This window comes from Protomyctophum bolini (assembly GCF_963924005.1).
Source record: "Protomyctophum bolini genome assembly, chromosome: 7".
Taxonomy (NCBI): domain Eukaryota; kingdom Metazoa; phylum Chordata; class Actinopteri; order Myctophiformes; family Myctophidae; genus Protomyctophum; species Protomyctophum bolini.
In genome coordinates, this window is record NC_137868.1 from 8,268,048 (window position 1) to 8,291,775 (window position 23,728).

At 44.1% G+C, this 23,728-nt stretch overlaps 1 protein-coding gene across 1 annotated transcript in view; it reads right to left on the minus strand.

The window, feature by feature from the left end:
• The window catches only part of me1 (malic enzyme 1, NADP(+)-dependent, cytosolic), a 99,848-nt gene extending 76,412 nt beyond the window's left edge, over positions 1-23,436 (minus strand). The window contains exons 1-2 of the mRNA XM_080768057.1: positions 23,328-23,436; positions 22,983-23,292 (exon numbers count right to left, since the gene is read on the minus strand). Of these exons, the coding sequence (XP_080624183.1) occupies positions 22,983-23,111 (129 nt within the window). The 5' untranslated portion in view covers positions 23,112-23,292; positions 23,328-23,436. The remainder of the gene's footprint in view (positions 1-22,982; positions 23,293-23,327) is intronic.
• Between the last annotated feature and the right edge of the window lie 292 nt (positions 23,437-23,728).

Here is a 23,728-nt window from a genome sequence, read left to right on the forward strand (position 1 = left end):
ACTGAGTGTTGCAATTTTTGGCTTCATGGGCTGATATATTTGTTGTGGGGGAGTCAACATCTCATTCAACTGTAGTATTTTTAGTGAATTATTTTCATTTAGCCTATATTATGTTTGGGACTGGGTTTATCAGCACCATCGTAATAGACAGTTGAAGTTCCCGTATTATATTACGTACAGTACATACATGTATAGGCAAGCAACGAGTTTAGAAACTGCTCATAGAGAGTCCACATAATTTCAGAAAAACGTTATAAAAAAGGTCAAACTAAACTAATAAGGGTCTGGGGATGAAGAATAATTAAGTATATACACTATAATGTGTAGGCCTAAAACACATAACACCTGCGTCTGTGACCTTTCCCTGTTGTCAGTGCTGTACTGTATAAACCCAAAGTAGAATTAAGCTCAAGTAATGTTTGCGAGACCATTCTTGCAAGTGAATTGCAGATAGCCCCAAACGCCTGTGAATTACCACAAAAAAAGTAATCCACTTATTGTAACAGGCTATAACTTCTAAACAATGAAGTAATGATATTCTATAAATGGGTGCATATACTACTAGGTCTGCCAGTCTGCAGTTAAAGCTGAAAAAAGAAACGTGGCTCAGCAAATCTAAAACACGCTGCAAGGTAAAGAAGACCGTGAGAAAGTCACCCACAGCAGAGGATGGCCTCGGGTTGCAGAAGCTGACCAAGGTTTATCTTGTCGGCGATGTGAGAGCAGCAACCCTCTAACCAGACCCTTCTCTGCACCTGACCAAACACCCAGCCCTGCCCTCAGCACTGTATTACTGCCACATGTTCTGACCATGCTGCACCCAGCAGCAGAAGGCCTGATACAGTTACATGGACATTATACAGACATATAGCGTTGCAAACTTCTGGGAATGTTCAAGGTGGAACAATCCGCCATTTTCAGCACCTACGCAGGCAACTCGACGATTGACGAAGGCCTTTCTGGAAATTAACCCGGGGACTTTTTCAACCCATTGGAACCCTTTACAGACCTTACAATTACATGGGCAGATTCCAGACCATACAGTTACATGGGCGGCATGCAGTACAGAGTGTCATTCGTTTAACTTGCTACAGTGATTTGGGGCGTCGACCAAGACACTTAACGTAGTTAAGTTTGTAATAAACGAAGCGCAGTGGTCATGGAAAATAGTCGGCATTGCGGCAACATAAACGAATGCCTCACAAGCAAGAGTATTGTTTAACACCTGAAGGTAAACAAAGCTTCATCTCCCAGGACCAGAAGACGTGGCCAGAACTTTTGCCACATCACAGACATCCATCTATTCTTTTTACAGTAAGTGGGAACAGCACACCGACAACATGCAAAGTAAACCAAACGCCATTCCACAGACTACTAGTAAATATAGAGGAGTCAGCAGAAAAGTGCAGATGTAAAGAGCGTGCTATCATCCCATTCTGATGATGAGGTGTCTGCGCGTCCCACGCTGACCCACGCTGAGGGGCACTTCGGGCCAACAGCTGTGGGAGAGACTGACTCATAACACTGCCATGTGTTTTACTCTGCTCCGGTGTTTATAAACACACGCACGCATGCACTGCACATGCAGAGATGTATATACATGCGTACAGTCATGCAGACAACACTCACATGTTTAGAAATGCAGACAACACTCAAATGTTTAGAAATGCAATCACCTGTACAGAAAGACGGGAGAAGTGTAGGTGCTGCATGCATGCACACTAACTACAAGTCTACAACGGTGTGCGCGTGCACACAAGACAATATACATAAACACATGCACGGTAAACAATCAGTGAAAAAGGTATCCATTTGTAACTCAAATGTAATCAAATGTACCCTTCGGGGGGGGGGGGTTTCAATGAACACAGAGTGCATATACAGTACAAAGACACATACTGTACAGCACACCCAAGGTACACAGAGGAAATCCACTGCACTCTCTAAAACCTCTCCACATAAAGCCTATATAACCCTGAAAACATTCTGTCATACTTCAGCCGTTGAGTCCATTGAATTGCATGGTGAAGGAGGAGGGGAAGTCTCACTCCACGACTTCCTCCTTGTTGAGCAGCCCACCACATCATACTCTTGTTTTATCAATACTGGCATGTGTGTCTAGACGCAGTGAAAACAGTAGGCCTGTGGCTGGGCTGGGCCAAGGGTGGAGTAGAGGGGGGGGGGGGGGGGGGTTTGGGGGAGTTAGCCCATAGTTTTCATAGGCAGGATTAGACGAGAGAATCCAGAGAGACAGAGGAAGTGAAGAGCATGGGGGTGGACAGGAGAACAAGACATTAAAGGGCAGAGAGAGACGAGAGAGAGAGAGAGAGAGAGAGAGAGAGAGAGAGAGAGAGAGAGAGAGAGAGAGAGAGAAAGGAGAGAATAGAATAGAATAGAAAGAGTAAGTGTTATTCTGCCACTCTGAGACAAACTGGCACCAGAATCAATCAGGGGCCACAGCTAGCTAGCTGGCGGAAAGACGCTTTACAAACCAGGCCAGTAGTGAGTGCAGTATTGAGCGATCAGCCAGTCCAAAACCACCACACCGCTCCACCATCCTGCCCTTTCAGGCCACTCTCTGATGCTGCCACGTAGCATTTAAGAAGGGCCACACATCGATGGCTCTGCCAGAGAGCAGCAGATTGACAACACATTTTAGCTGAACTGGGTGACCCATGCAGTCACCAATGGGTCCATAAGGCATCAACACCTCGGAGTAGCCCCACCACCAGTCAGGCAGGGGTTCATGTGCTGGACATCAGCCAGGAACATTTGCCACCCGCAAGACTACGTTAGGCCAAAACACAGTTAAACTGTCAGCCCTCTGAGTGACTCACTCTTTAAGGGCAACTTGGACTTGCGGGTCAGTCGACAACGATCAACTCCACGAACTCCACGGACGAAAGACAAAGCAGAGAAAGGCTCGGGGTGACGATGACTAGAATCCTGACGACCGCATATTTACACAATGAGCAAAACTGGCGCATGCCATGAACCGTGACAGATTCACTGGTCAGGGGAACGCACTCCGATTGGCTGGAAGAGACGCGGCACCGGGTCTCAATCCCAACTCCTGTCAGACTCCCGCTCAAAACGCTGGCTGGGTGCAGGGGGCTCGGGCAGCAGTGCTCTCCCTGTGACGTGTTGCATGTCCTGAAAAACACCCCCAGTCACAGTTAACAGCACCGCCGGTGGAAACTAAGGCACATTGTACTGTCAACACAGAGCAAGTGTGGGTGGAGGAGAGAGAGGTATAGAGAGAGAGGTAGAGAGAGAGAGTGCACAAATATGAATCCATTCATTCAGGGCGATGTGTGTGTCAATGTGTGCATGCATGCATGCGTGTGTCCGTGCTCACTCCCTGCGTTTGATCCCTAAAACATACAGCGGCCATCAATCTAGACGGAGCCCCACCCTGCAGGACTGGTTCAAGTCCAACACAAATACTGACCCTGATCTCCAAGCGTTCACCCGTGAATGTGAACTCCCCCCAGTCTCTCCACAGCCATTAGGCCCTCCGACACATAAATCCTGTGTTTTCCATTCCTCCTCTTATTATCCACTCTGCTCTTTCTACTAACGCGCCCCTTTATGTGAGAGGAAGGGAGATTGACAGAGTGTGAGTGTGTGTGTGTGTGTGTGTGTGTGCGCATGTGTGTGTGTGTCTGTGTGCATGCGTGCGTGTATGTGTGTGCGTGCAGCCATGCACATGTGACAGAGCAGGACACTGCCTGCTCTCAATCACCCAGCCGGATGCCGCAGAGCGGGATAGGATACCGGTCACACTCGGGATCACTGGGGTCACCTATAGTTTGTACTTTGTACAGCTATGGAATATGTTTCAAATGAAGCAAAACCTGTAAACTAATACCGTATATCTTTTTGAGCTATGGGCTATAAGCTCACGCTTCATCGGGATGCATTTCCTGGTTCTGACGGGTGGCCTGGTGGGCCCGTTGGCATCACTGGACTCATTGTTCCACTGGTCATTCCAGTCATCCTACACCATATGAATTCCACAGGCATCACTAATCAAATGGAAGTGGTCTCCCATGTACGCAATCTAGCCCATATACTGTAGGACAGATCTTTGGTGCAGAACCGGTAATTTAGCCAGGGAGAAACAGTGACAGTTTTGTATCCCCGGCGCTAATGGTGGGTCTGGCAATGACAGGCCGTCTGTCTGTCTGTCTGTCTGTCTGTCTGTCAACACCCATCTCTAGTTAGAATTTACGTTTTTTACGAAGGGAAGTATAGACTACACCCAGCAGTGGAGAGATGGGTTGGATAAAATTGATTCTACCACAGGTCGTTTCGAGGAAGCAATCTGATTGCTTCAGTGATGCTTGCGGAACTCGACTTCGTCTCGTTCCTGACCGCATCCCTGTCGTGGCAATAATCACGTTCTCGTGTAATATTGCTTAAATATTGTCAGTAGGGGTGAAATGGGTGGATTCTGTAATGATGGAAGGAGGTAAGGCCCGCACACCATTCTTTTGGTAAAGAATTACAGTGCAACATGCTCAGTACGATGGAAATAGTGGTAAACTGATGTCTTTGTGTGGGATGATGACGTACAGAGTCATCAAAAACTAATCTACAGGGGTGCTCTGGTGCCTCAGTGTATATGCATAATATACAGTATACTATCACATACTTTTAAATAAGGCTAAAGTCCATCCTGCGGCTTGCCTGGGTTCAAATCCAAACACAGACTCTTTGCTGCATGTCTATGTCAAGGAAAAAAACTGAAATAAATCCACAGCACCTCAAACAGACCACCAGATGAAATAACAAACACAGTTAAATACATTTGGCACCGGTCCTATGAGAAGCATTTCTCAGTTCAAAAGCTCAATTCATCGTCGTCCCGTTAAACTACCCAGATGGACGTACGCAGGGTCCAGACTAGGATATCCATATGCTGCAATCGTCTTTAAAAATAAATCTCCCAAATGAGTACACACACACACACACACCCCCACACACACACACACACACACACACACACACACACACACACACACACACACACACACACACACACACACACACACACACACACACACACACACACACACACACACACACACACACACACACACACACACACATAAATATTTGTACATTTAACAACTGTATACATGGTGACTATAGCTATAATCTACCTGATCTTGAGGCCTAGAAAAAATAATATAAACTTTGTTTTATATTTAGTACTAGTACCAACAAGGTAAGGTACTAGTACCGACTAGTTGCTTCACACACACACACACACACACACACACACACACTTTGAGTACAATATATTACTATTGAATATGAAAGTCACAAGTCCACCAACGTTTCAGTCTATCTCGTTGGTCAATCAGTAAGCCTTTCATGAAGGACAAACCAAATATATCTGTGGGCGTAATGACAACCTTTTTATTGGATACAAGTATTTAATCATTGTCATGTGTGGGTTAGAATGCATAAAAAGCTTATTTCTCCAGCTTGAGGGATTCACAGCAAAGTGAAACAGACCAGCATGTTCTAGAGTATTACGTAAAGTTAAGAGGGTAGACTGAAACCTGAACACGCTGTCCGATGCATCACAACGCAACGATAACCCCATGCTACACTGATTATTTTATGCTTTATATACAAAGCACATTTGTATGATTTTGTAGACTGTATCTATACTGTATCTGGGTGCGCCTCCACCATTTAAAGTGACACTATGTGCTGTTTAACCTGGTCCACCAGACACCAGAATTGCAGTGTCATTCTGAGATGATACACTAGGCCAGGGGTGAATGATTATAGTTAAAACTACAAACAACCATAATAAAATTCAGTTGACACCAGATGAAAATTGTATACTGAGAAAATGTGCTGCAGAGAAGACATTTTGAAATGGTTTTTTAACTGTTGTAAAGATATAAACTACATTTCATCACTTATTCACATTGTGATAAGAGATAAAGTCCATGCTCATCTGCTTCCATCTGGCAGCAACTGACTCACTGTCTTCATGTGAATGACTGTGCTCAGGTTGCATTGCAGTCCTGGTCTGTCTGATATATGTCTGAGAGGTTTATGATGGGGACATGCTTGAGGAGGCACATCATCCGTGTGGCTTTTGGATCCAGAAGAGCTCAATCAGGGGTTTTCTCTGCATGCAGCAGGGCCAGGAAACCACGTCTGATTGTTCAGGGAACAGGCCGAACAGGCAGACAAGACACACGGCCAGCACATGTTCACCATGAGACCAACCGTACAGTATGTCTGACACAACGTGTACGCCCCTCGGTATCCTACGCTTGTTAATTTCTGGGAATGCAAGCAATGTGTCAAAACAGTCCTTTTGGTTAATTATGTGCCTTAGGTGACTGACTGGCACCATAGAAACACGTGTATTTTAATATGCCATCGGGCCACCATAAACCACAGAAAGAGCTTCAGGCCCTCAGACCTTGGCACACGTTCAACATTCTATCCCACCAACCCTCTTGGTGGGATACTGCACGCTCCTGTCACAAAAGCCTTTTGGTATATGTAGTGTTTATAGTGGTGTCTCAGATGCTATTCCAAAATCTCAATGATTGAGGTGAAATCTTGTGATTTCAAAAGCCTTGGCAGTCATTTTCATGTTCATCAAAAATGTACAGTGATCACTCATGGCCTGGCCTACATGCACAAATAAACCACTACTATCAATACAGAAATTACAGTGATTATTCGGAGTGGATAAGAATGTATTTAGGTTTTACTTTTCTTTTTGTTATATGGACTCAAGCCCTTCCGAGAAACAAAACTTTACAAAACGTGGAAGAAATCCTGCTCAATTTCTGGTTTGCCCCATTTATGTTTTGCCGTTTCTTGTGTAACATACAGGAATCTGTGTATTATGTGCATGTGTACAGTATGTTTATATAATATACAGAAAGCCGTATATTATACATATATATACACAGATATACAGAATCATATCACTAATATGCAGGAAACTGTAAATGAAATATTTCAGTCCGAGCAAAAGTAAACTATACAGTAGATATTACAACATACTGTACAAGAGGACAGTGGGGTGAAATGGGCCCATTTCCCAAGTCTAAAGTAACAACTAATCTCCTGCAGGCCAGAAGAATCAGAAAGACTGATTGTTGCTGCTATCTCTCATTCTCTCCCTCCTCTCCGAGTCCACACAGAAAAATACAGAATGTCAAAATAGATCTGTGAGGGTCCTCGCAACTTCGCAAGAGTTATGCCAACACTGGATTTTTACTTATAGCTTGTACATTTGTAACTCCAAGACCAAGAGTGTATGGATGTGGTCATGTATCCTCATACTCCACACCGGGGGTTATGCAATGACACACAAAACACTTTTAAGGCCATATGTGCCATATAGAATCCCACCAATTACCATCCATCTCGAATGACTTGCCTGCCCCCGCAACTCATAACTCTACACATGCATGTCAAAGAATCATGCTACTGACCTCCCTGCCCTCGCAAACGTTTGAGTGATTTTGTGTTGAGAACGCAGCGACGTGCGTGTACAATTACCAGCTTCCCCCCAACCCCGCCGCGGCCGCCCACCGTCTGCCGTTTCCCTCCAACTAAATAGGACTCCCTCCCGTGTCACATCGCCGCCTTTTCAATTCATCATCCTAAAGAGAGTGCCTGAGCTAACGATCGAGCCACAGTAACAGGCCCTGTGAAGTGGGTTGGAGCGTTTCATTAATGCCACCTTGAGAGGCCGTTAAAGTGTTTCTCCTTGAATGGCGGGATAGCCATTTAAACCATTTAACACACCCTGTGTGTTAAACGGTTCCGATTCCACACACAAGTCTGAGTGAGGGACTTATTTATGGCTTCTGACTGCAGGTGTACAGTTGTGCAATGGAAGAAAAGCCTGCACAGCTCAATGTGTGCATGCATACAAGCACTGTGCTTGGATGCATGAATGCATGCGTTAGTGCGGGAGAGGGTGTGCAACCTGTGTGCGACTGTGAGTGCATACAGTCAGTGTGTGTGTGTGTGTGTGTGTGTGTGTGTGTGTGTGTGTGTGTGTGTGTGTGTGTGTGTGTGTGTGTGTGTGCTCTGTCCAGCCAGGGAAAACCTTGACACACTCCAGAACTACCCAGCAGCTTGCCTACGGGGGAAGTCCCGGGCTCTAGTGGAAATTCCATTACAACCGTCCATAATGGCTCTCCTGTAGCGACTCCATTGTAACACCAATGTTTACGCAAGTGCCATTCATGAAAGTTATATTACAAAAAAAGAGAAATAAATAGGCTTGACATTTTCATTTTAGTCCTCATTATGGATGTATGGATTGACATTTAGAGAACAGGCTTCACATGATATATTGTTGCATACTACTACTTGGAACGGTGCAAGTTGGAAATGCATGCGCATGGATTTCCAACTTGCATCATCCATATATGGAGTTCTTTGTCAGGCCGCATGCCCAAATATGGAATCTATGCAGATGTCAGAACGTCATTGTGGTGTCAGAACAGGCCAGCTTCATACAGTATATGGAGGTGTACAGTAGGGGTGATCAGGTGTGATCAATCAAGGCCAAGCACTGCACTCCCTGCGGCGGTGTGGACTGGAACGCGTGTGTCGAATTTGAAGTCGGTGGGGCGAACTGTTCTCGAGTTTCTGGACATTGTTATGGCATTTAAATCTGCAATCCGGAACTTATTTGTTTATGTATGTTTATACAATATAACAAGTACATGTGCTGTGGTTTGGAGCTTGGTCTCCCTACTCTTCTATTGAGCAATGTAGATCCCGGTGTTGGGTAGGACACCTACTGGTTGACAAGCAGTACTGACTGAAGGTACACTTAAATGTGATATATCTCCACATTCCACAGGGGGAAATCCCTCTTGGAAGAATAACACGTTTGCAACTTTAAGACAGAATAACATTGTTTTGATTCATGATATACACACATCCCTATTCTTCACCTTTTACTCTCACAATTAACAAAAATGATTAACCCACTCTGGACGGGAACCCCTGTCATGCTTTATCTAAAATCCACATTTAAAAAAATTGCAGATCTACAAGCTCATAGCGTGCCACTCGGTGGCGCGCTATGAGCTTGTAGATCTGCTGTTTTTCAAAATGTGGTGCAAATCTTTGAATATATATTCTTTCAGAGCGAACGTTTTTGACTCAAATCTTTGCTTCTGAGGGGTTCCTGGAGCATATTTTCAGATGGGGGTCTACGGCCAAATATATATCATTCTGGGGGTCCTTGACATGAAAAAACTGACAGGCCTAAATGGCTTAAGCTACATTTTCAATCGATGTTCATCAGCCTCTGTTCAAATCTACTGTATAATCACACAATCAAGTAAGACAGGTCATCATGGCCTCTTCTTCATATTCTCCTATCCTCGCCTCCTCCTCCTCCTCCCCCCTCACCCTCCTAGGAGACTAACAGCTCTCCCTGACAGACAGGACTGCACACGGAGCCCCAGTCGGACCTGACACAGCTGCGAATAGCATACTGCGTGTATTGTTTACACAAGATAGCTTATTCAACATTCAATCATGTAAAGCAATATATCTGAGACTGATTGCAGAGAATCAAATCAAAACAATAACAGCCTTCGTGAAGACTTACAACTACGGTATGTAGAAATACCAACGGCGTGTAAATGGAAACCGTCCAATATATTATATTAGACAGTCCACTTTCTTATTTACAGTACACAGTAAAATCCTGTGTTAATGGACTGTAACTCTGAGAGTGTACAGTACACACATACAGTATGCAGATTTCCCCTGGGCTTCTTTTCCCATGTCATGAGGGAAGTTCAACATAATAATTCATTGACTAATAAACAAAATATGTTACCCTAAAAAATATCTGAATCGCGTAAATGCAAACAGACACATGCAAACATTCTATTTCATACCTGAAAGACACAAGTACATCACAATGTACAGTATAGGCTAATCCACAAAACATACCATGACACGTAACAAAAGGACTACAGTACTCATTCACTAAAGTAGGCTAAGTCTTCTCAAGTTTCTCAGATAAATCATTCATCTAGTCAGGTGTCAGCTTAATCGCCGTTCCTCCCTAAAGCGTTCCTCCAGGAACAGTAAAATATATAGCCCATGTCTAATATTTACATTATTTCACCACCATTTATCATCCTTCAGGGAATGTCGAGAGAGAACGGATATGATACAGTATGAAATGGGCTATTCGGACTTACTGTTAATCATTCATAAAGGTGCCATAATGGAGACTATAGAATGTTTCACTGTCTATAGACTAATGAATATTTATCTGTGATATTTATACTGACTTTACACTTATTGTTGACAGACCCTCAGGCCCTCTGTGAAGGCTTGATAGATATTTTTCAATAGAGAAGAGTTTACTTTTAGTTTTACACATACTGTAACTGTACTGCAGACAAAGTTCAATACAAAGTTCAGCTAAAGGTTCTGTTGAACTACTGTAGCCTGTATTCTTCTTCTGCACACGATATGAGCTTTGTCTAAAAATTACCTTTTATGGCCTAATTCCCAAATTTCCTACTGCAGGACCTCCGACCAGTCTATTAATACGGCGAGACTCTTAGGGCCGATTCATACTCCTATTTTACTGCTGTTTCGGCACTGTAGTGCCGAAATTATTTCGGCTCGTCAGAAAATTTCAGTAGCACCGAAGAGTGGACTTTAGGACGGTACCCGCCCCCCCCCTGAACCTCAAATTACGTCACATTGTAGGCTCTACAGAGCCGAACCGACTTTTATTCGGCTCTAAAATAGGAGTATGAATCGGCCCTTAGTTTGAAAGCCGTTTCACTCGGAAGCCGAGAGTCAGGAAGTGAATTATCGCTATGTAACGGGTGCTTCGATTGTTATTTAATTCACCCAAAACATACATTTTGTACCCGAGGATCATAATATCGTTTAGAGAAACTAGCGTCAGATCTACAGTAGCTTGTTTTGAGCCAAAAAGAAGAATCAGAGATATTATGATTCTAAAAACTGCATCCCCATAGACAGCATAAGAATGTATTAATTTATTTTTATAGCGAGTTATGAGTGCGTACAGGACACAGTTGTGAACCGGAATCAATTGATATTCAAAAAGGAGGCAAAAAGGCGATCTCGGCGCAGAGGGCGTTTGGGCCGCAAGACCTCGTCAAAAGGCGATTACCGTGCCGAATGAGTTAAAGGTGTCTTATTAGAGTCAACCTGTGGAGTAGTTCAAATCAAACTAATCGATGAATTGGTTATACTTTTTTATTTTGTATTGTATTGTATTTTTGTATTGAAGTGATGATAGACAGGAAACAGGGAGAGAGAGAGATGGAGAGTGACATATAGCCAAGGGTGTCGGGATTGAGACTCAAACCCACAGCACGCTGTCAGGCTTCAATGTAGCCTATATTATAGGTGCTTGGAACGCTAGGCCAGCATTCCGGGCCAAAACTATAGATTTTAATCAAACAATTGATATACAAAAATTGCAAAAATAGCAGATCTAACATGCTCACAACGCATGAGGTATATGACACAGTCACGGTGTGAACAATTTTCCCTTTTTTTTTGCACGATACCGTTGTACGACAAAAGAAAACAATAGCTTGTTGCAGGCAGCTCTACTGTGCGGAGCAGGGCTTAAAGCCAAAAACATTCCCAAGACTGAAAAAGATTTTTTTGCAAATCTGCACTGATCATTAAATGACCCCTATGAAATCCTCAGGACTGAAATCCGTCCCCAGGACTGAGAACTTTAAGCCCTGGGAGCAACTATGTGCCTGTTGAGCATGACTCCCGTGGACACTCTGCAGAGAAGGCAGAACATGACCCCCCCCATCTGTTTCCTGCTAACGCGACACTGCAAAGGTTCAGGAGAATTGCCCTCAAAACAAAGCCCTTCAAATCCAACCCTTCCTCTCAGGAGGAAGAGAAAGAGCACACATCAGCTCGGCCTCCCATCCGTCTCTCCTCTCAGAATCCTACAACTCGACTATAGGCTTTTCCCAATGAATGCCTCCAAACAAATGTGCCGTGCAGAGGGCCTCGATGTGCACTCTCATACCACAACAGGCTCGGTCATTAGGGGGACGAGAGTCGCATACTGTAGCTGTAAACTCGGAGGGACGGGTTCATTAATCAGGCTGATCAGTGCCGTTTATCTTTATCGGTGTGTAAACATACTGATACTGTATGTAGAGTGTGATCATTTCGAGAGATCACGGTCACACGACCTGGATGCATTTACTGTACTTTGTCAAGCAATAATTGGAGTAGTGCTACAGACCAGTGTGCTGGAAGGATATTATCCAGTTTGGGCAAATATCAGACAGAAAAGACTGGAATGCAAGGGTAATAGGCAGTGCATTTATCACTTTATCAGCAAGGAAACACCGTCATACTTTGTGTTATTGTCTGACTATGACTTGTATCTGGAACTTTTGTTAAAAGTTACTTACTGTAACCTGTACTGTAAACCTACATTACCCACACTTCACACCTATATACAACCTGACAATGCAATGCCTTGTGAGATTGTAGATATGCCATTTTCAAAAGATGTGTATAAATCTTACATACATTTGAAAACTTGTGAAAAGGGACATTTTGCATAATCAGTACTTTCTACAGCATGGTAACTGACCAGCTGTTGGTTTAACTCTGCAGAGCAGAGCAGGATCTCAGAAGGAGTGGTCGGCGGTGACCTGAGCAATATAAACAAGCATGCATTGAGGTAGATACGTCGTTTTCCAGATGGCATATTCAACACAGCTGCATCACTGGTGCAAGTTCACCATCAGAGACAAAACAACAAGCCCAGGTCTGTTATTTACTTCTCATTCCAGTGAGTCATCTCATCCGTCCCAAACTCCCCCGCTAACCAGATTAGCTGCAGCCCTGTTGAACTGTAACCGTACTGTAACTGTTGAACTGTAACTGTTTAACTGTAAGCGTACTGTAACCGTTGAACTGTAACTGTTGAACTGTAAGCGTACTCTCTCTGACCCAAAGAAAAAGGAGCATCTTGAATTCCTCGTCCTGAGCAAATATGCTCACATAGAGCACTTTAAATCAAAAGGTGTCAACCTGTGAATGTATAGACACGCTTGTTGGCTAAACAACCTTGAAAACCGAGCCGCTGTTGATTTAAAGGGGGGGGTGGAGGCCGGGCGGATGGAGGCAGTGGAGATGTAGGCTTTTTCAAGCACAGTCGGACCCCTTGAGACAGCCTTTTCATGCTCTGTTCCAGGTCCCTCAGGAGCCAGAGCATTGCCGGGCAAACGTCCAAGGCCTCTAAACAAATCAGCATCTCTGTGATAGCTTTGGGTTCCGTTCACATACTTCAGGGCAGGCCGGTGGCTCTTCTGCACTCTTTAGCAGCAGAATTCCTTCTGTCTGTTTGACAGCAGTGTTCATGTGTTCACTCACACATCTCCCACATCTGTCCTAATACAGGTGGTAGTCACTCACACACTTTCAATGAAATACAATGCAATAATAATGCATTTCAAACTAATTATAACACTGTATAATTATAAACACTGGAGGGCCAGTTCTGTGGCCTGTCAAACAATTAAATTAACTGAACAGATCTTTCGCAAAGCCAACTATGATAACGCACGGGCAATCAGACTCAGAGCACAGTGGCATACCTACAGAATCGACCAACCACAGACTTCCTTAGACCAACCATAGAACCAACCAAGAACCAATCTGTTACAGCCCAGCCAATCAGAGGTTTCCCTGGGCTTTTTCTCTGATAAAAACATGGACATGCTGACTTGTAATTCAAACCCTTCAAGAGGCTCTGATGAGAGTAGTGGCCAAACAGTGGAGAGTCCACTATGTCTGCTTCTGGAATATAGAAAAAGAGAAGAAAAGAGAAAGGCAAAGAAAATAAATAAATAAACTTCCCAAATGAGATATTTCCCTAGATCCCGCTAGTTTAATTAAAAGCCTCTACTATGGCAATTCACTGTAAATACTAAGGGAAATCTCAAATTAATCTCTTTGCCATCTCACAGCTGAAGCTAATCCAATTTGAGACTTCTCAGAATAACGCTCTAATGCTGTACTCGGTGCCCAGAGGGCAGAAAAGGAGTCAAGGAGTCTAACAGCGCTGTCATCATTCCCCTGGTTCAATTTGTTTTGAACCAAAGGGGTGGATGGATGGACAGAGAGGGACAGGAAGACAGACAGCTTTAGCGCCCCACCATTAGTAAAATGAAAAGGCCATCGTCAGCATGTCCCGTCAGAACTGGAGCATATCGCTTATGTCATGAGATCAAGGGGGGGCTTTGTGCAGTCTCTACTCTAACATTCTCATGGGGCAAGAAAGTACAGATTTGTGTGGTGAATTGGTGATATTTATTTATTATAGAAGAAGAAAGAAGAAGTTCAACTCCCCTCTCTCTCTCCCCAGCTCCAGCCCCCCTCCCCCCTCCTCTCTCTCTCTCTCTCTCTCTCTCTCATTAGCAGGCAACAGTACAGCACTATCTCTCTCTCTGTTTCTGGCACTAATAGTCATGCTCATTAACGTCACATAGGCCAACGTCAAATAGGCGGACACGGAGTCACGGACATTGCTGTTCCTTGGAGTGGTTGCACCACTCAAAAATAACCTACCAACTGACCTCTGTGACTTCTTCAGTTTGAGATCGACCACAGAGGCATCAACGGCTAGTCAGTGGCTAGTCGTGGTTACTATGACTTGAACATGTAAAAAAAAAAAAAAAGCCACTGAAAAGAGGACCAGTTAAATGTGTATCTCTGTTGGCTTTTATGATGACAGTAATCTCTGCTGTCCAGAAGGCCACCTAAAGCAGCCAGGTCTCTGAATGAATCTTTCACAAGAGAGAAAAGGGGGCAAAGAAAGGAGGATTTCTTGGCAGAGCAAACACCTTCTCTGTTACAAAATGTCAGCTCAGCATATAGGCCGAACAACAAACCAACCAATCGTACTAGAGCAACTGTCGTAGTCTATTCTCGGTTGGCCTAACAATGAACAAATGCAGAATCTGGAAGATAAATATTTCTTTAACCTGATCAATCCACCAAAAACGGTTTATTTTTTTTATTTTTTTATTTAAATTTTTATCCCACGATTTTGTAACCCAGTTTTCTTTTCACCCAGTGCCAATTATCTAATGTAATCCTGGGCGCTACACTTCCTCTGCCAACCTGGGGGGGCAGCGGACTGACCTCATGCCTCCTTCTATGCATGAGGAGTCCAAGCTGCTTCTTTTCACCTGACAGAGGGGAATTTCCCCGGACGGACGTAGCGCGTGGAAGGGACACGTTATTCCGACCAGTTCCTTTCCCCTCCATCAGGCGCCCCGGCTGGCCAGGGGGAGGTAGTTTTAGAGACCAGGATTACTGCATGTTTTTGTGAGGGTATCTACCCTAGGGGACACGGGGAGAACATGCAAACTCCACACAGAAAGGCCCTTTCGCCAACCCCCGCCTCGGGTATGGGCACTGATGACGCGGAGGAGGGAACACGCCGCCAGTGCCCACAGCGTCCCCAGCGGGAATCGAACCCAGGACCTTCTAGCTGTGAGGCGACAGCACTACCAACTGTGCCATCGTGCCCACCAAAAACTGTTTAAGCGACAAATAAGCCATGCCGTTGCTCATTCTACAACGGCTATTTTAGAGGGTTGTTAACAATATTCAGGAGTTTCCATAGAGGAAACAGCTGCTACGTTGCTACGCTGTCACATTCAGAAATCTGATTGGCCACCGCCCACCCTACACTGGCCGAGTGTCACACCTTCCTGAATCTGTCATTTCAAATTAAAAGCTCTCCAGCGTGCACTTTGGCATGTATGCAGGGCAGGCCCTGTTTATCTAGGCTTGCATAACTCCACCATGCAGAATACTGCAGGAGACTGAAATGAAAATGAAAAATTGCCATTGTCTTTGTGAAAACAAATCACACCATTCATGTTATCCTAGGCTAGTTGTTGAATCACCATGGGGACATTTCTGCCAAAAGATTCAGACAGCCCCCCCCCCCCCCCCCACCCTCCCACCCCTCTCCTCAAATATAACACACAAAAGCTACATTGACGAATGAAAGAAGTGGCGAGAAAGACAGAATGGAGGAGGGGCTGAGCAAGGTGAGGTGTTTGAGACATGCTTGATAGGAAGGCGATGAGGTCGGTCTCTCTCTCTCGCTCAGCCTGCCTCAGTCTAATGGCTTCCCCATTGTCCGGACTTGAATAAAGCCTGTCTTCCAAAAAGCACACAAAAACCTGAGGACTTTGGCCAGTTTAGACAGGTCTGGCCCTGAATAAACACAGAATCAGAAATGGTGGGGGTGTGTGTGTGTGTGTGTGTGTGTGTGTGTGTGTGTGTGTGTGTGTGTGTGTGTGTGTGTGTCTTGACAGGTGTTACTGGAGGTGAGTTATTGGAGAGCAGCGAGGGCACACCCTCTCCGTCTAGATGCTCTGGTCGGTCAGTGGAATGTCTGGCCACCAGCGATGCATGCAGACGTGTCGCCACACCTGGAGACCCCCGGCCACACCTGGGCCATCTCTCTCTCTCTCTCTCTCTCTCTCTCACACACACACACACACACACACACACACACACACACACACACACACAGCTATAGAGCCACGGCCCACCTAGTGAGAAGGATTGACAAGTACACCTGACCCACGGAGAATCTGAACAGAACAAGGCTTGTCACCGCTCCATTAAACAGAGACCTGTAATCTTGCGGTGGACAATCATCTAGCTGAACTTCATTTAACCACTGTCATTCACCTCTGAACAAACTACAACACACCTGTCTTTGTTAAGAGCCAGACCACTATACCGGTTTGACCAATACTGTACATCGCTCATTATTTCACTTTTGTATCTGTATCTGCAATATTATGCGGCTGTTGTGATTTTTCAAAAGTTTTCCCAAAACATTTTGTGTAAATCAGCCATTTAGAATTTTCAATTTTTTGATAAACTTTAATCAAATCATCTATTTTTGAAACTGAACAGAATTGATTCAGCACTTTTTGAAAAGATAATGGTCCAAATATCGGTAATCACCGCTATAGTCCAATGACAAATATATTGTGAGTCTAGAACTCTCCAAAATCAGACTGGTATCGGACCGAAAACTCTGGCATTGATCTGGCTCTAGTCTTTGTTCCATGAGCCCTCTGCCACCCATAAAGTCTGTGTGGTGAAACTGCTGTAGTGTGATAGAATTTGTCATGGCCATTATTTCATTGTAAACCATTACATGCAGGTAATTAATCACCATTTAACTCTAGCCTCTGGAAGCCAGAGCTTGTAACATCCATACACAAACAAAGCATTGCCAAAAAACCTGGCAAACACACAGAACTGGCAGAACTAAACCTTTGCAGACCTGGGCAGAGAAGGAACTTTATCCTCATGTCTAGCTGACACTGTGACTCAGTGGAAATAAAAGTTTCATCACTCTTTAACATAAAGAGATCAGCACATTCCACAAGGGCAGAACTCAGGGCGAGATCCTCAGACTACTTTAGTCCACTGGCACCGTTTTCCAATTATGAAGCGTTTCTTGTCCAAAGTGCGTGCAACACACAAAGGAGTGATTCTATCCACTCCGTGAAAACAAAACAAACCCGACGAGGATTCAGAGAGCCGCACGCAGAGACGTTCATCCAGAGATCTTTCCATTACTGAATCGGAAGCTACTGTAGATGTTTTTGTTAACATTCGTTTGTTTATTGCTAAATGTATCTATTTAAGCTTGCGGATAAATGCAAGCTTGGTGGAAAAAAAAAGAAAAGATGTGAAGCAGCCAAAACCTGATGACTTCCACGTGTTAAAAAGGGTTATCATAAGCCCAACTCCATTAAAAGGGCTTGGGCAGTTGGCATACCAACACATCCTCGTCAGCCAATCAGATACAATGTTGTTCAACTCCTGCCAAGAACAAATATTCTTAATTCAGTTCTTTCATCTTGCGTCATGTGTGGAGCCTGTGGTTGCAAATAGAGCATCCGATTGCAACCCTGTCTGAGCCTGCATTCTCAAGCAGCATTCTGTTTTAGTCTCAAATGTTGCATAAAGCCAGCTAAAACACGCAATAAACGTTACCATTTAATCTGGGGTTTCAATCTAAAATTGTATAGCTAAAGAGATCATGAATGACAGATTGAACAATTGCACACTTCTTGGAGGCCTAGACATTGAGCCTGACAAACACATCATTGTGGATCTGCAGCACTGTTCTTCCCCCTAGTCTGTTGGTCTATTGCAAAGAGGATGTTGATGACATCTAAATTGCAGTGCAAACAAGCAACCTGAGACACCTGCCTGATCACAGAATCCACAGGAGGGCAGAGTGGCTGCGGTTCCCATTCTCCTTAACACTTCAACGCTGACTGCAACACACAAACAGCAGCACATAACCTCCCGGTGAATGGGCATCTGTTGGTCACCTACATACGTACCAAAGGGCTCAACTCTGTGTTCATGGAGAAACAGCACTGCTGATAGGGCACTAAGAGTTTTAAAGGGAAGGTGGCTGTGGTTGTTTTTCTCCAGGTGGAACCAGCGTCAGATAGACGTAGTAGCGAGGGCCGGGATTCACACAGACGGCTCATTAATGCGTGATCAAGCAGAGAGACAGAGGCCGTCTTGTGAAGCGTGGCCAGCTCTCTCTTCCTCCCCACAGAGACCCCTTTCTCCACATCAACCCCCCCACTTCATCTCTTTATTACATGGTGCACACACACACACACACACACACACACACACACAGCCCAAACACACCTAGAAATATCCTGTTCCACATCTGTTAAAAAAAAAGGAGGGAGTGTTGAGCGAAGATGTAAGATTGCTAGAGTGAGTGTATGTATATGTATGCACATGCATATATTGCACTTGAATCTGTGCGCGTGCGTATGTATGTGTGTGTGCGTATTGAGCTGTATGGAGATTAAAAAACGAAATTGACTCCTGTCAATGTGAGGACAGGCTGCTTTCAGCAGCGTGTCCCTCAGCATCAATTAGCAGGTTGTGCTGTGACCGGCCGGCCCCCCTTTTGGGGCCGAAGCGGGCCAGGTGAGGGATGTAAACACACAGGGCACGCTGAACTCAGGAGGAGGGCAACAATGTGCCCCTGGTGGAACCACAGAAGACTGCCTGTGCCTTGGCAGCAGAACATGCTTTCGGAGTCATTTCCTACCTTCTCCTCTAATTTCCTCACCGTGGTTCACGTGCAAGGTTGACAGTGGATAGTTCACCTTGCTGCATAAGAAGCCTTTTTTCCCCCCGTCTGTTGCTCTAACCTGTTCATTTGAGGGCGGCTTCTGCCTGAGGTCCATTTCAGCCCCGGCTGATGAGGGTATAAGGTTGATCCTTCACAACCAATTGCAGAGCCAAGATGACCTCAGTGATGTGGGGTGCCTCACTGCAGTGCTCTATTTGCAAATATTTGTGGTTTGCCACTTTATACGGTAAAGTAGGGTCATTTTAGAATAATAGGAACATTGTGGCCTCTGGATTAACTTTGGCATAAGGTGTAAAAAATAAAATAAATACAATATTCTGAATTTGTTATCGATTAAATATAAAGAAAGTGTTACATATATATTTTTAGGACAAAGTAACGTTTTAAAGTCGTCACTTAATTTCAACCAAATGACTTGAAATGTAAACTAATTTCAAGCTTGCTCAGTTTTATTTCAGATTTTGTACAGATAAATATAGTGTAGGCCAGGACCCTCAAGTTTTAAAACGCAGATGCTTGCTGCTAAAGATTTCTTAACATGGTTCCTGTGCATACTTAATTAGTCTCATTAAGCTCCAGTCTCCAAAACAAAGCAATAACACACATTCTTTGCCTGTGGCTCATTAGAAAGTAACATGAAAAGTAGAGCGAAAAACCTCATCATAAAACATAAAAGAACCGTGGCTCTCATAACATTCACTATTCACACTGCTCACAAACAAACAAAAAAGCATGAAAAAAGAAGGGAGAGTAGCAAGTGAGAGAAACAGGGACTGAGAGAGAGAGAGAGGGCGAGATGCGTGAAAAGTGAGTGAAGGGATGTTGATAACATGCCACCAACCATTGCACAATGTCGAATTCAAACATGTACCGAGGGGTCCCCGATGCCTGGTTGAAGGTCCAGTTACTAATTGGATTTTACCAGAGTAGACAAAACAATGTGTAATGTCTTAAGTGGTAGACCAGTCATGCTTCAACATGAATTTGGGTCAAGTAATGTAAGAAATGCATTGAATGGGGCCTCTTGTACAGAGGCCCATTCAGGACCCTGAGGTGTAAATTGCGATATAAACAAACAATTTACAGGGCGTGGTTTAAGAGCTAAAGGCATAGAGCCTCCAAATTGACCCATATCACACACAGTCAGCCTCTCAGTCAGAGGAGGGGAGTCAAAAGGTTACTGTCTCAAAAACAGGATTAGAAACCAAATACTGTAAATTAGTCCTAAATGACTGCCTGGATTTGAATGCAGCATCTGCAAAGCTATCATATTTCTATCTCTCATATTCTATTTTCTAAAAACAAGTTCTGCAGGATAAAGACCTGACCTAAAAAACACACACACAATAGCAGCAAACATGAGAAGGTAGAGAACTGTCACACAGTGTTCTTGAACACTGGAGCATAATATGAATACAAAATGTAGGCGTTGTTACACAGGGGAGATATGACAAATAACCTACATAATTAGACATATTTAGTAACGTTATTCTTTTTTTTTTCTTTTAAGAAGAATAGTGGAAATATATGAACATTTTCCAACATGGAAACGATTATGATTGATGATATAATAATAATTGCGATTATCACTTTTGCGATCAGACCATTATGTAAGAATTGTGACAGGCCTGTGTGTGTGTGTGTGTGCGTGTGCGTGTGCGTGTGCGTGTGCGTGTGCGTGTGCGTGTGCGTGTGTGTGTGTGTGTGTGTGTGTGTGTGTGTGTGTGTGCTGTGCACACATCAGCTGGTGTTCTCCCCTGGAGTCAATAACCTGATGAACATAACTCTGTGGACACAGTAGGGTCCTGGACTCCAGCCGTAACTATAGGATGTTTGAACTACAGTACCAACTGCCACTGGCTTATCAGCAGAGGTCGGGTTAGCTGATTAGCAGACACCGTGTGTCCTTTATCAAATGAGCACAGCTTATATTTAACCTATTCTAAAAAGAATCAGCCAATGACAACATCCTTGTCCCTATGTATGGATGGATGGATTGGATGGATGGATGGGTGGAGTGATAATTTAGTGTCAAAGTGTCAATATAGATCTCTCCGTGAACAAAAAGAACCGTGGCTCTCATAACATTCACTATTCACACTGCTCACAAACAAAAAAAGCATGAAAAAAGAAGGGAGAGTAGCAAGTGAGAGAAACAGGGACTGAGAGAGAGAGGGCGAGATGCGTGAAAAGTGAGTGAAGGGATGTTGATCCATGCCACCAACCATTGCACAAAAAGGTACAGTCCTTCTGAGATTTGCCTTGTGTGGAGAGCATTGCCTCAGAACATAAAAGGTGTGTTGTTGGCGGCTTGCCTCCCTTTGTTAGTAGCCTGCAAACAGCCATTATTTGTAGTGAATTATTTATATCTATCTATCAAATCATCTGGCTACAACTGCGAGACTACAGTTACAGTGTATTACAAGTTCACCACCAGGAAGTTATTAGGTCAGATAATTAAGTCAGGAAAGTTGAAATTCAGGATGCAACACAAATTGGCCAAGTTTTGATGTAATAACAATTCAGCCCATCACAAAAGACAGGCACAGGGACAGCAACACAAGTTAGCTGACTTAAAACAGACAATGTGCTGGTACAGTACAAGCGGAAATCCAAAGATGTTGTTGTAATGTTGTTAAATACTTATTATTAAATACAGCCGTGTTCTGCCTGAGGTCGTAGATAGTGATATGACAAGCTATACAGTACATGTTAAGGCAGATAGATTGCAAATTAATCACCTTCAATCATCTCTTTCTTTCAATTCCAACATAAAGGATTAATTTGGCCCAGTTGTGACATATATTCCAGAGTCAGAGAAAACCTGAAACTAAGGACTATTATTATTATTATAACACGATATATTAACCCTGTTACACAGGCAAACTTGACCCATGTCTGACCTGTGCAGCTGTATTTATTGGCCAGTCAGCACCATGGACAGCAGCCTAGACCTGAACCAGAAAGACAGAAAGACCTGTAGGGCCCCCATTCCATTTGACTAAACAAGGCGAATACACTGGAAACTAAAGGCAAATAGACATCATCACTGTATCTCACACCGTACGTGCCATGCCAGTGCACAGGTTTGCGTTTGCTCTGCTGAAAGTGAGGGAGAGAAAAATTCAACGACTAATTAGCTATAGCAACAACGACTTAGCCAACCAGCCTTTCCTTTCTACACTACATTAGCAAGATACACTCTTTCTCTCCAGTGCTGACTCAGGAAAACCGGCATGGGGAAGGAAGGAAACTGCTCAACGATTTTGATTGTTGTGAAAGTGTGTGAATATTGAATAGCGTACAGCCTTAACTCCTTGGAATTTGGATACCCCGGAAGGAAAACTTAAAGCAGGTTAGCGTGTTAATACCGAAGCAGGAAATGCCCATTTTACGCAATGTTTGTTAACTAATACTTTAAGCTTGTTGCGAGCCAGCTGTCAAAATAAGCTGAATCACCGCCGGTTTGGAATGGGGGCGTGCAGCGTGCTGCTTGTTTCTCCCCTCTTGAAAGCTACACATACAGTTGCAGAGTACATACTGTACAGTAGAGCACACGGAACAAACTTCCAATAAAGTATAACTCTCTGGCACGTTTTGTCCCTTTAAATCTAAATATAACTCTAAAGCTGAACCCTGCTGACTAACAGTACGATAATAACCCCCGTGTCGCGTTTAGAAAGATGTCAAAACGAATTAACACGCAACACACGCTCGTTTTGTTTACCTTGTTCAGGTGGGGGTTGCGAGTAACGTCATAGCCCCTCTTCTTGGTGTAAACGAAGGTTTTGCTTTCGTCTTGGGACTTGTGCATCTCGGTTTCCACGGACTCCCGTCTGACTGTGCCGTGTGACATGTTGTTGCGGTCCCCGCTTGTCAATAGAGCGACGGTAGACAGTAGCCGTTACTGTACTGTGTTGCGACTGTTCAACAACTCAACAAGTGGACGCGCCGCTCGCTCGCTTGTTGAGCCTGTTGTTAGAACAAACAAACAAGTGTCAGTGACCGCGGGTAACAGGCAACAGATCGAACGCACTCTGTCGGGACTGGAGACTCAGGAGACAGTGGAGACTAGCGATGGAAAGAGCAAGAGGAGCGTGTGATGATGTCTCCTGTCCTCCTGACGTGACCCGCAGGAACCCGGAACACGAGACGCGCCTGAGAGATATAGTGGACGGACGCTCTCGTTATTGTCATGCATGATGTCATCTACGAAATGTCTTTTATTGCGTTATAAAGTTATAAAGTTTGGCTGAAAATGTCTCAATGAGTTATGTAATTCATTGTGTAATTATATAAGCTTTCCCAGGGGGGTAGATGGGGATATAAGTTTACGACTATGAGGCAATACAAATAGATAGGTCACGTTTTACAATAATCATAAAAAAGCAGGAGATTATAAAATGCTGCGTTTTTATGACACACGTGCAATTTATGGCACACCTTTGGCACACTGTCAGAGACAGAGTGGAG